The sequence below is a fragment of the Simochromis diagramma genome, unplaced genomic scaffold (genome assembly GCF_900408965.1).
Source record: "Simochromis diagramma unplaced genomic scaffold, fSimDia1.1 OVJJ01000753.1, whole genome shotgun sequence".
Classification (NCBI taxonomy): domain Eukaryota; kingdom Metazoa; phylum Chordata; class Actinopteri; order Cichliformes; family Cichlidae; genus Simochromis; species Simochromis diagramma.
Window position 1 is genome coordinate 2,594,998 of NW_024387523.1, and position 11,304 is coordinate 2,606,301.

The 11,304-nt window shown below is 38.5% G+C and overlaps 1 protein-coding gene across 1 annotated transcript; it reads right to left on the bottom strand.

The window, feature by feature from the left end:
• Positions 1–360: 360 nt before the first annotated feature.
• On the bottom strand, positions 361–4,914 carry galr1a (galanin receptor 1a). Its single transcript, XM_040020035.1, has 3 exons — positions 3,830–4,914; positions 3,480–3,545; positions 361–2,040 (listed from the first exon to the last, which is right to left on the bottom strand). The coding sequence occupies exons 1-3, from the start codon at positions 4,481–4,483 to the stop codon at positions 1,687–1,689; spliced, it is 1,074 nt and encodes a 357-aa protein (XP_039875969.1). The 5' UTR covers positions 4,484–4,914; the 3' UTR covers positions 361–1,686.
• Positions 4,915–11,304: the final 6,390 nt, after the last annotated feature.

The following is an 11,304-nucleotide window of genomic DNA, read 5'->3' on the forward strand; positions in this document are numbered from 1 at the left end:
TCAGGTGAGACTATATTTAACCTTCACCTTTGATCTTTGAGAGCAGAACGGTTATCTACAATGTGATTTAAATGATGCATTATTGCATTTGCAGTGGCTGTAGCTCAGGCGGTAGAGCAGGTCACCTACTCACCAGAAGGTTGGTGGTTCAATTCCAGTTCCAGTCTACATGCCACATATCCTTCGGCAAGATATTAACCCCATGTTGCCCTCCGATGCATCCATCAGAGTGTGAATGCGAAGTGATTGGGTGAATGCACGAGTTGTATAAAGCACTTTGGGTGCTCAGTGAGAGTAGAAAAGCGCTATACAAGAACCGGTCCATTTACCGTTATCACTTACGCGCATATATCTCTGGTATAGACTGTACAGTATGTACATCCCATTAGGCAGACAGAGTTAAATTGTAAACTAATCATCTAAAGCTGGGCAAAATAACAATTATCACTGGATCTTCCAGCAATATCTAGAAGCTTCTGTCCAACACCTTTTGACTGATCCTGGTAAATCTTCACCAGGCAGCCATCTCTGGGGCTGAAAATTAAGCCAATAGGAAGTGCCAAAAACGTAGTTCCTAAATTTGTGGGTGTATCAAAAAGCATCATTTCATGGTGCTTTAATCTTTGTTCACCAGTAACAATCGAAACACACACTGATAGAAAGAGGATATTTGTAAGTTTCACACAGTTGCCAGTAGACATCATAACAACAGCAGTGGCTGCAGTGACATCCTCACAAGCGTACGGAACAAGTTTGACTATCAGGACACTTTGAACACTTGTGAACATTGTAAGTTTGGTATGTAAAACTTTATATTCAACCATGCAAGTTTCTATAGTTTCTATATCCATTACTTAAAAAAAAATATAGCCTTTTGAAATTGAATGATTATTTTAGATACACCCTGTATCATTGATGCTAAGTCCAGAAGTGATTCAGTCCCCATAAACTCCCATGTTCAAAATGTTCAGTGGTAGTAAAGAAAACAAAAGGTTAAAGAGTGGTATGAAATATAGCTTTGATCTCGATAATGTAATGAGAATCTTATTTTATAACTCAGCACATTTAACTTGAATTAAAGCACTTTTAATTATGCAAATAACCAGTCAGAGAAACCCATGCTGCTGTTGTGTTGAGTGAAGTTTTAGTATTATATTTGTATTTTGGTTAATTAGTACCAATTAGCAATAATCATTCTCTGTGCAAATCACCAGTGCATTGATGCTAATCTTGCTAGCGTTACCTGATAACTTCACTCTTCACCATCCTGTACAAACGTATACTCACTTCTGGCATCATAGACACTGACAGTCACGATACTTACAACAAGTCTTCAAAATGAGATTTCACAAATCAGTGGGTGACATTTAGTCATGTTCATATTTTATATACAGACTATATATATTACACAGATTTTTTTTCCTCCTCTTGTAATCTGTTTGAGCAGGAAATGGGATATTTCCTGACATTTAAAATTGTTACTTCTTGTGTATACATGAGATATGCAAATGTGCCACATTGAGGAATGAAGGCCCAAATCAAACATGCTCTTTAAAGTCTTTCAAAATACAAATATCAGTCGATATATGAAACTCTGGATTTGGTTAAACTTTCATATCAGTAGTTTCAGCCTTTAAAAAAATCCATTATCCGGCAGGCTGTACTCAGGATGCACCGCCAGTGTCATCAAAGCATTTTACTGATCTGAGAGTCGTGACCTTTATAAGACACGCTGATATTAGTAGAAGGTGCCGTCTCCATTCTGCTGCGGGGGTCTCTGTTTTCGTTCAGAGGACACTCACTGGGCGCCCGGCACCAGAAAACCTGCTTATACGAGTTCCTGAAGTTCTCAGACAGGAAGGCATAGATGATGGGATTAACGGAGGAGTTGCTGTAGGCCAAGCAGTGAGCCACCATCCTGAACACGAAGGAGGCCTGGTTCAGAGGGAAGGAGCCAAACTCCACCCACAGGTGGACGATGTGATGAGGCAGCCAGGACAGACAGAAGACAACAACCACCACGAGGACAGTCTGAGCAGTCTGTGGAAAAGAGATGATCACAGGTCACGTGTCACATAAGGGTATGAACACGTTTCCAAAAAAGTTGGAACATGTGTAAAATGTAAATAAAAGGTGAATATATTTATTAGACATTTAAACCCTATACTTATTTAAAAGTTTACAAGTGCAACCAATCAAAAGTGCCATTGCTTTTGAAAAACATCTGTTCATTTTAAACTTGATCCTAACAGAATCCCCTCTTCTTCTAACAACACTCTGTAGAGTTTATATGCTTTACTATATATTGTCAGGTCTTTACCGCAGGCACTTTAAAACCCTAACTCTTATACTCAGAAGCAATTCTGTTGGAATATTCCCAAAACACAGTTTGGCATTTTTTCGCTGAAATAAGGCTTCAGGATGGAAGCTGTTGTCCTAGCGTTGTGTATCATTTAGCAATAATGGTGCCTTCATAGATGTTATCCATGCCATGTGAACTATCAGGAATGCTGTTAGCTGTTTGGTCGTTCTCCTCGTGACGTCCAAAAACTATTTTAAATTTTTATTGGTCAAACCACAAGAAAGTTTTCTAGTTTGCCTCACTGCACATTATGGTGGACCAATACTGCCAAAATCAAACATAAATAAACAAATAACTTAATAAAAATATGTCTTTAAATGCATCAGACAGCAAAGCATCTTTCACCTGCTCCCCTATTCTGGTCATTACAGCAGATGGATCCACACGTTTGATTCTCTTCCTGATGCAATGCTTGCACGGGTTTGCCACTTCTCACAGTCTCAAATTAAGGATCTTTTGCATGTTAGGTGAATGTGGTGACCACTATGGAGCCACCCATTAATTGCATGAGATATAATACCAAATTAAACACAGGCACTGACTAATCTATCAGCTGTGAGACATATCGAGACTTCAGACATATATTTTTTTCTTTATTTTTTTCTTTTATATCTTTATTCAATCATTTTTTTTTAATTTTACATTTTATTGCTAAATTCTTTGGTAGTTCCAGTCTTCCACACATGTTTGTTTCACCAAAAGTGTTGCTGAGCCAATGCAGTAAATTGAATATTTGTGTCAGTTTTTTACTGCAGTGTCATCTAAAGACCAAAAGATCTAAGACAGCCTATAAAGATTTCTGAATAAATGCAGAAAATTTGAACATTGTTTTATTTAGATTTTATACATTTACTTTTTTTGGAAGCAAGGTGGTATAAATTATTGGAAAAGAATTGTTAGTGGATAGCTCAGTGCCGAGTTTTGAGCCAAATGCAATAAAATGACACTTCACAGCATCACCAGAACCTGACATATAAGTGCTGTAAATGGAGTTCAAGAGTGCAGGCATTTTTATCTGCACCTAATGAGCACATTAACCTCTCAGCCAGCGAACTGTTCAATCACGACTCCTAATTTAGTGAGAAATCAGAAGCAAAAGAAAATTGCTTCCACCAACCTTCTTTTTGGAGAGCTCGGATTTTTTTGAGACATTCTTGAGCTTTTTGTGCAGATGATTTAAAACCTGAAAACACAAAACGCACATGTGAATGTTTTCAAGGAGCTGCCAAATTATTTCACGTTTATTTATTTTCAGAAAGACATCTGGGCAGATGTTGAAGGACCACTTAAACCTTTTTTTTTACAAACCAATCCATTGTTGTTAAAAATAAGTATTTTTTACACTATAAAAGAGAGAAATGCGATCTGAATAACAAGTTAACGCATTAATTTCTTCAACACTTTGAAAATTCGTTATTACACTGTATATTCATGGTCACATGTTGACTCTGGTTCGTGCGCGCTCACCTTTGCATAGCAGACAGATATCAAAGTGAGAGGCAGAAGGTATCCAACCACAAAGGTGCACATCACGTAGACTTTCCTCTGGTGTTCCGGCCAGACCTCCCAGCAGAAGGTGTTGTTGTTCTCCCTCTCCACGATGCTCTGGTAGTGCGCAACGGGAGCTGCCATGACCACGGACAGTGTCCAGATCAGCACCACTCCGAGCATGGCATGCCTCTCCACCCGGATCGAGGAGGATTTTCTAGCGTGGACGATGGCCACGTAACGGTCCACGGACATTGCTGACAGAGTGAAAATACTGACCAGCATAGATACGGTGAAGAAATAGTGGATAAATTTGCAAATGAACGCTCCGAGCACCCACGTAGGCAGCATGTAGATGGTGGACTGGAAAGGGACGCAGAAGAGGAGGTAGGACAGGTCAGCCACGCTCAGGTTGAGGATGAATATGTTGGTTGTGCTTCTCGGTTGTCCGGGTTTACTGCGCGCCAGCACGGTTATGACCAGTGTGTTCCCAAGCACACCAAGAATGAAAATGAGTCCAAATATTAGAAGAGAAATGAAGTTATCTACTCCCATTTCCAGGATGATTTTAGCTGGCAGCCTCATGGTGTTGGTGGCGAAAGGCTGACTTTGGTTTTCCACCTGTAGCTCCATGATTTTCCAGCAGTGAAGAAAAGTTACATGTTTTTACGAAGGATGGATAACCTCTATGAGGCTCAAGCTGAAGATAGATTTCCTCTAGAGTAAAGACAGGACAGAGCTCGTGTATTTGCAGGCTGACCCCCTCCCCACCTGCCTGCCTTCCCGAGAAACGTCACCATACTGTACGCACCAATACCTTTTCACTTTTCAGCGGCATATAGCCAGTGAACCAGAACTAAAAAGAAACCAGGTGACTGCTTTAAGAATTCACGTTAACAAGCCACATCCAGAAGTATTCAGTACCACTTTATTAAACCAGGAAAATCCAAAAATAACACATGCTGGCACATGGAATATGCTATATGAGAGGAAATAGATCATATACATGCATACATAAGTAATTTATTTGTAAATATGGCATGTATTATCTCCCCCAGAAGCTCACTTCAAGCAAAAATAAATGGATTTAGGTATTTTCAGGGACAGATAGCATGACAATTTATTATGCTGCTCTGAGACTTTTTAAGTCTTTTCATAGATTCCTTATTCCTTTTTTCTTTATGCTTTTATGAAGTGTCCATTGACAGAAGATAACTCATGTTACAATGTAAAAGAAACAGTCAAAAGTAAAAAAAACAAAATAAAACAGAGGTTTAATTAAATATTTTTGTCATTATCATTTGTAAAATCTTAATAAAGTATCTGATTTGTAATCCTTGCTTATAAGCAGTTGGTATGACTTCAAAAAGGAGATGAATAGTTTATCTATGTTAGCGTGTACTATTTGTAACAGTTTCAGAACATTTACCAAACAGCTTTTTATAGGGACGCAGGATCTGACTTGTCTTTCTTGGAGCTTTACCAGTGCAATGAAGGACATACTGTAGTTAGCTAACATAGACTGTATGTAAAAGATGGACATATGTGCTGTGACATCATCAATCCACGAATGACACAGCCTCAATATAAGGGGTTTGTTTAGTTTTGTATTTTATTTGTTTTTTCTGGGGCTTGTTTTGTTTTGTTTTGATAGTATCGTTTTGTTTTTTCATAGCCAGAAGTGATTTTGGTAAATAAGATGTCACCTCAGCTTTGATAGCTACCTCATGCATCCATAAACTATACAGGTGTAATGCAAAGTCATGGTGCAAAATTTAAGAATAGAAATCTGACTGTTCCAAACAGCAAGCCATGTTATTTTTCAGATAACCTCATAAACAGTAATCCAGAAAGCACAAACATGGTAAAAAGGTCCCTTGATGGCAAATGAAGCCTAGCAGAAAGCTATCAGCTGCAGCACAACTTTTAAACCTGCACATTAAGAGCTACCAGTTAACAAATGGTTGATTTATTTGACCATCTACTAGCAAATAATTGTTGTTATGAAAGGTAAAACTATCCAAACTGTTTGTTCTAAGCATGTTTTTTAAAGCACTAAAGTTTAGGATTTTACCACTGGAACCTATGGAGATCAACTCACTTTTGCCATTAGCTATGAAGGCTGTTGGGACATTAATTTAAGCAAGCTGACCACTGTGATATTAAAATGCTCAAAATGTCCAATAGCCAATAACAACCCAACAATGAACAAGACACATGTACTCCCAGTGACAGTCCCAAGCCTGGATAAATGGAATCATAAAGAAGATTTCCATAATGGATTGGTGGATGTCAGGGTTAACGACTGGCTCCAGTGCTGCTGGCCAACAGGATGTTGGTACTGTTGGCTGAAGATAATGGAAAACGAAAGGGGGAAGGCATGTTAGGAGGCAGCGAGAGAGAAAAGAAATGCAGGAGTGTGTGGGTGAGAGTGGGGACTTTAAATATACAGACTATGACTGGTCTATGATATTGTAGCCAGTTACAAGCGCTCAGACAACCAAGTAGAGGACATGACTTTAGCACTTTAGCACTCCACAATAAAGATCAAATCTAATTTGCTAGTAATCCTGGAGGTTAGGCCTGAAAATACCCAGGATTCATCCTGTGGGCACAATGAACTAACATTAACCTCCTAAGACCCGAACTCTTCCACGGCATGCATTTTTAATTTCTCTTTGATATTTTGGCTAATTGGGGCCCGATGAATGTAAAAACAAAGAATTACCAAATTTGTTTTTTACCTTATTTTTGTTTTTAAGAAAAATGAGAGCCACATATGAGGATATTCGTTTAAAATTTTGATAGAACAGTAGCAGTATAATGTCCTCGTAAGTGGATATCAGGCCCTTGTAGAGCAAAATTGAGTATTTTGGTCTAAATAACCAAAAATGTGATGTCCACATATGTGGACGCCAGGTCCTAGGAGGTTAATTTCATCTGTGACGCCATCATAAAGTTGTCAAGATATTGTTAACAATACATAAAATAATCATCATCACTGTATCAAAAGCAGAACACCACGAGAATGTGCACACTGTACGGTGAGACTGACCACCAGAAGAAAAAAAAGATCCTCAAATTAATGAAAATTCAACAAATCACTAGTTGGTTTAAGTTTTTTGTTGTTGTTGTTTTTAAATGATGAAGAAAAATGTGAAGAAAAAAAAAACACAGAAAAGAGCACAGACTGCGCTAGAAAAAGGGTTTTCATTGATCGTCGACTGTCTTCACTTATTGATCTACTCTGAGCAGGTCCCCAAGCAGCTTATTATCATTATACAAGCATGTGAGTATCAGCCAAATCTGCTTAGAGGGATACCATCTGGATATGACGACAGAGATGATGCACATGCTATGTAACCTGAGAACAGAGGCTGATGATATCTTATCCTCAGTTGATTGTCCATGACTGAAGCTGTTATTGTTTACATGTTTGGTTCATTTACTGGTGTAATGTTGCTAAAACACAGAAACTTTACTCCTTTAGTCTCAAACATCTCAGGATTGTTATCGTTGATGGCAGTGATACTGATGTTAATGATGGCGGCAGATGATGAAGATGAAGACAAATGTTTGTGACCAATTCTCCCACTTAGCATTTTCTCACCATAAGTGGTAGTCATTATGTTTTTTTTTTATTAAGGGGTTTTATTATACTTTTGGGAGCATGGCAGATGTTTTGTAATTGGTTGCTCAGCTCGTGTCCTGAAGCAGCCCCAAGTTTCCATGGTGACTCCTTACTCCAGCGACTGAGATGTTATCCCTTTCTCTGCTGGGAAAAAGAAAGTGATACTGAAGCCTCGGAAAAGCTGTAAAATGCAAAGTGTGTTGTTACATTCTTCAGTTCATCTCCTGTCAACCTGCAAAGCAAGTCCAGTTTAGATGTCTACTATATCTAAATTGTTTTTACTTTGAATTTATAAAAATACTAATGGATTTATATAGCGCTTTTCAAGGCACCCAAAGCGCTTTGCAATGCCACTACTCATTCACTCACTGGTGGAGGCAGTGTGTGAATGCACAGCTGCCCTGGGGCAGACTGACAGAAGCGAGGCTGCCATATCGCACCATCAGCCCCTCTGGCCAACACCAGCAGGCGGTAGGGTAAAGTGTCTTGCCCAAGGACACAACAACCAGGACAGAGAGCCCGGGGATCGAACCGGCGACCTTCCAGATTCAGATATGCTTCCCAACCCCCTGAGCCACGGTCACCCCAAAAATACTGTGCATTTAAAACTAAATAAAGTCTTTTAACAATGTTTATAGTTAATGTTTTGTTTCATTTGTTTTATTAACCTAACCATACAAATAAATCAGGAGAAATAAAAGTTATTATAACATATTTACTTATTAAATTAGATAGTCCAATAAAAGAAAGACAAATATTTACATCATAAGTCTGTACTGAGAACCAGTAAAATTTCTATAAGTTGTATTTTTTAAACTGCAAATGTTTCAAAGCTTCCAGCCCAATCCAAGAACAAAAATGCAGGGGTGAAAACTGACCATAACAGGTTCCCTTTAAAGAGGTATTTCATAATGACCTTTAGAGGTAAACACCATTAATATGGTGATGTGATATACCCACTGCTGCACTTTCAATCATCAGCCAAACAGATCCAGAAATCAGCAAAGCCATGACCGTGGCCCTGAGGTGTAAGTCATTGTAGACCTCAGAGGGGTCATAACACATGTGTTCCAAGCACAAAAAGTAACTCTGATTGAGACTTAAACACCACAACAACAAGTCAAGTCAAATTTACTTGTAAGCACATTTATAAACAACACAAAATAATTGAAAAAAATTGAAAAAAGAAAACATAAAACATGCAAACATGAATAAAGTAGAACTGTTCAAAAGTAAATAAAAGAAAAACTCAGTCTGTTTTAAAAGCAAAAACAATGTTTTTCAAACTGATTTTAAAAACTGTTCTAATGTTGGGGAGGTCCTGATATGAAGGAGAAGTTGTTTCAGTCAGTGCAAAAATGCGACCGCCTCTGTTTGTTTTTTTTTTTTTTCAAGATAGCTAGCGTTTGTTCAGTAGATCGCAGGGATCGAATGGGAGTGGGCAAAATTCAAAGATCAGAGAGGTAAGAAGATGTGACCACTACAAAACAGCAAGAGAATTTCTTTTAATTACAGTTGGATGGATGTTATAGTTCAGAACAACACATAATCATATTTCCCAAGATGCTCAGTCCTCCAAGTGTTACATGGGTTGTTTAGGGCAGTGCGGTGAAAAGGAACTGGCACTGTTGCCATAGAGCAAGATGGTTCAAACCCATCAGGGGGCGTTACAGTGTCAAGCTTACATATTCTCCAAGTGCTTAAGAGGCTTTTCTCCAGGTGCTCCAGCTTCTTCCCTCAGATAATATAGCTTGTCTGGTTAACTGATTAATCTTAACTGGCTATAGCTGTGAATGTGAGTGTCTGTGTCTGTGTGTCAGACTCAGTTGACACCCAGCATATTTTCCTTAATGAATAATTATTTGAATAAATAAACATTTGATTTCATATATTTCGGTTGCATTTTGCTCAAAATTATTGCTTTGTGTTTATTGGAGGTGGATTTTTTGTGTAATGTCTCATATATCCTCAGCTATATTTGAAATAAATTTGTTTTCTTTGAAGTACTGTGACACTAATTTGTGACATTGTGTGAAATCTGTAAAGAAGGGACGTCACAAACAAACCATGTGAGCCTTTGTTTCAGTGCAGGAGTAATGGAGTCCTAAAGGGCACAATCATTAAGGTGTGATGCATGAAGTCCTACTTTCAGCATCTGCCGCAGCTTTATCTCACAGCGATACCATGATCTTATACAACATCGTCTCCCCTCCCACCTCTGTGATTTTCTTTACCAACCTTGTTAGAGACATAAGGAGATAAGCTGCTTTCGACTCTGCTGCTTGCCCTCTCAGGTGGTTAGCCCTTTACCTCAGCTTGGAGTCAGACCTGTTGTTTCCATGACACTGAGCCATGAGAGGAGACCACAGCAACAGCACATCCATTTATACCAATAATTTGAAACAAGCTTACTTCTCCTGCTAACTAGTTGGGAGCCTCAGGTTGTCATTTTGGTGATTTACTTTTCAAAGACCACAGTGTTTGTTGGGTTTTGTTTTGCCTTCATTTTCTTTTCTGGATAATGATAGGTCTTTCTGAGTCCCTGAAGATGCAGAGGATGATGATGTCAAAATGCTAGCCTTCCTCCTCAAACTAACATCAATTTTCAGTAAGATAAGACTGTTTTTTTCTCAGGGAATAAAATAAAAACTCAGCTTTTTTTCTTCAGTACTGATTTTTTCTTCTTCTTGTGGAATGACTAAATAAAGCATCCTCTTATAGAGAAAACTAAACATCCCTCAGATAATATAGCGCTCAGTTGTGGATACGTGAGAGTACATGTTATCTCCTGTCACATCCGTTTTGTTTTTATTATCTAGTTTCATGCTGTTGTGCATGTGTGCAAATAAAAAACCCTACATAAAGACGATTATGAGCGTAATAAAAAAGACATTAGGTAGTAGAGCTTTAAAGTCTTCAATCAAAGCTTGAGGTCATTCTTGTTAAGTGATGACTATGTCAGCGGATGGTCTGAATGTGTCATATTCTTTTGGATGTCAGAGGTTGAGCATGTATGGGATGGTGAGCTCTAGCTGAATAAATTGAAAAAAGGAGATGTGAGCTATTTTCAAGGCTTTAACAGCAACAACAAAACAAAACAATCTAAATAGTGGTTTTATATCATGAAAGATGCAACACATTTTTGTCTCAGTGCAGTTTTGTCAGAAGCCGCCTACATCTCACAATTAAGGGTTTCTTTGACCACGGTCTTTGCAACAAAATGAGGTGCTGAATGAAAACTGCTGAAAACAGTCCTGTTTTAAAGATCCACATTGTCCACATTAAGAGGCTTACATGGTGGTGGTAATAAGGTCCCTAGAATACATCGGGCGAGTGTGTTTGACCTCGATTTTCACTCCTGAATTGGTTCACAGGTTTTTTAATTTCCCTTGCTGGTTACAGTATATTTACCCAACACATGCATTACATAATACAACATAACAGTTGGCCCTTATAATGATCATAATTTACAAAATGAACTACATTTTTATTGGAATGAGTGAATGAGCCCATAAATCCATCAGGAAAGTGTTTACAAAGGCAACTTTCTCTCGGATTTTTATAAGGCCAAAGGTTTTTGCAGTCACAGGTATTGCCCCCTGGTGGGTATTAAAAGGCACTTTTGAGTTTTCAAAACAGTCACAAAAATCATCTGTGCAGCTGTTTTTCTATATGTTATAATACTGCTCCGTATCAATGCGTCCACAGCAAAAAGTCGTGAGTCAGTCACATGCTAAAGCCTCAGTCATGCAGGCGTAAGACCAGAACCACAGTAATTAGATGCTAGAGACAATACTCTGACTGGATGGAAAGACCTCCTTGC

Excerpts from the sequence above, each read along its gene's own strand:
- galr1a (XM_040020035.1), bottom strand. The coding sequence starts at position 4,483 with ATGGAGCTACAGGTGGAAAACCAAAGTCAGCCTTTCGCCACCAACACC. Across the intron at positions 3,546-3,829 it reads TATCTGTCTGCTATGCAAAG|GTTTTAAATCATCTGCACAA; the intron begins GTGAGCGCGCAC and ends TTGTGTTTTCAG. Across the intron at positions 2,041-3,479 it reads CCGAGCTCTCCAAAAAGAAG|ACTGCTCAGACTGTCCTCGT; the intron begins GTTGGTGGAAGC and ends TCTTTTCCACAG.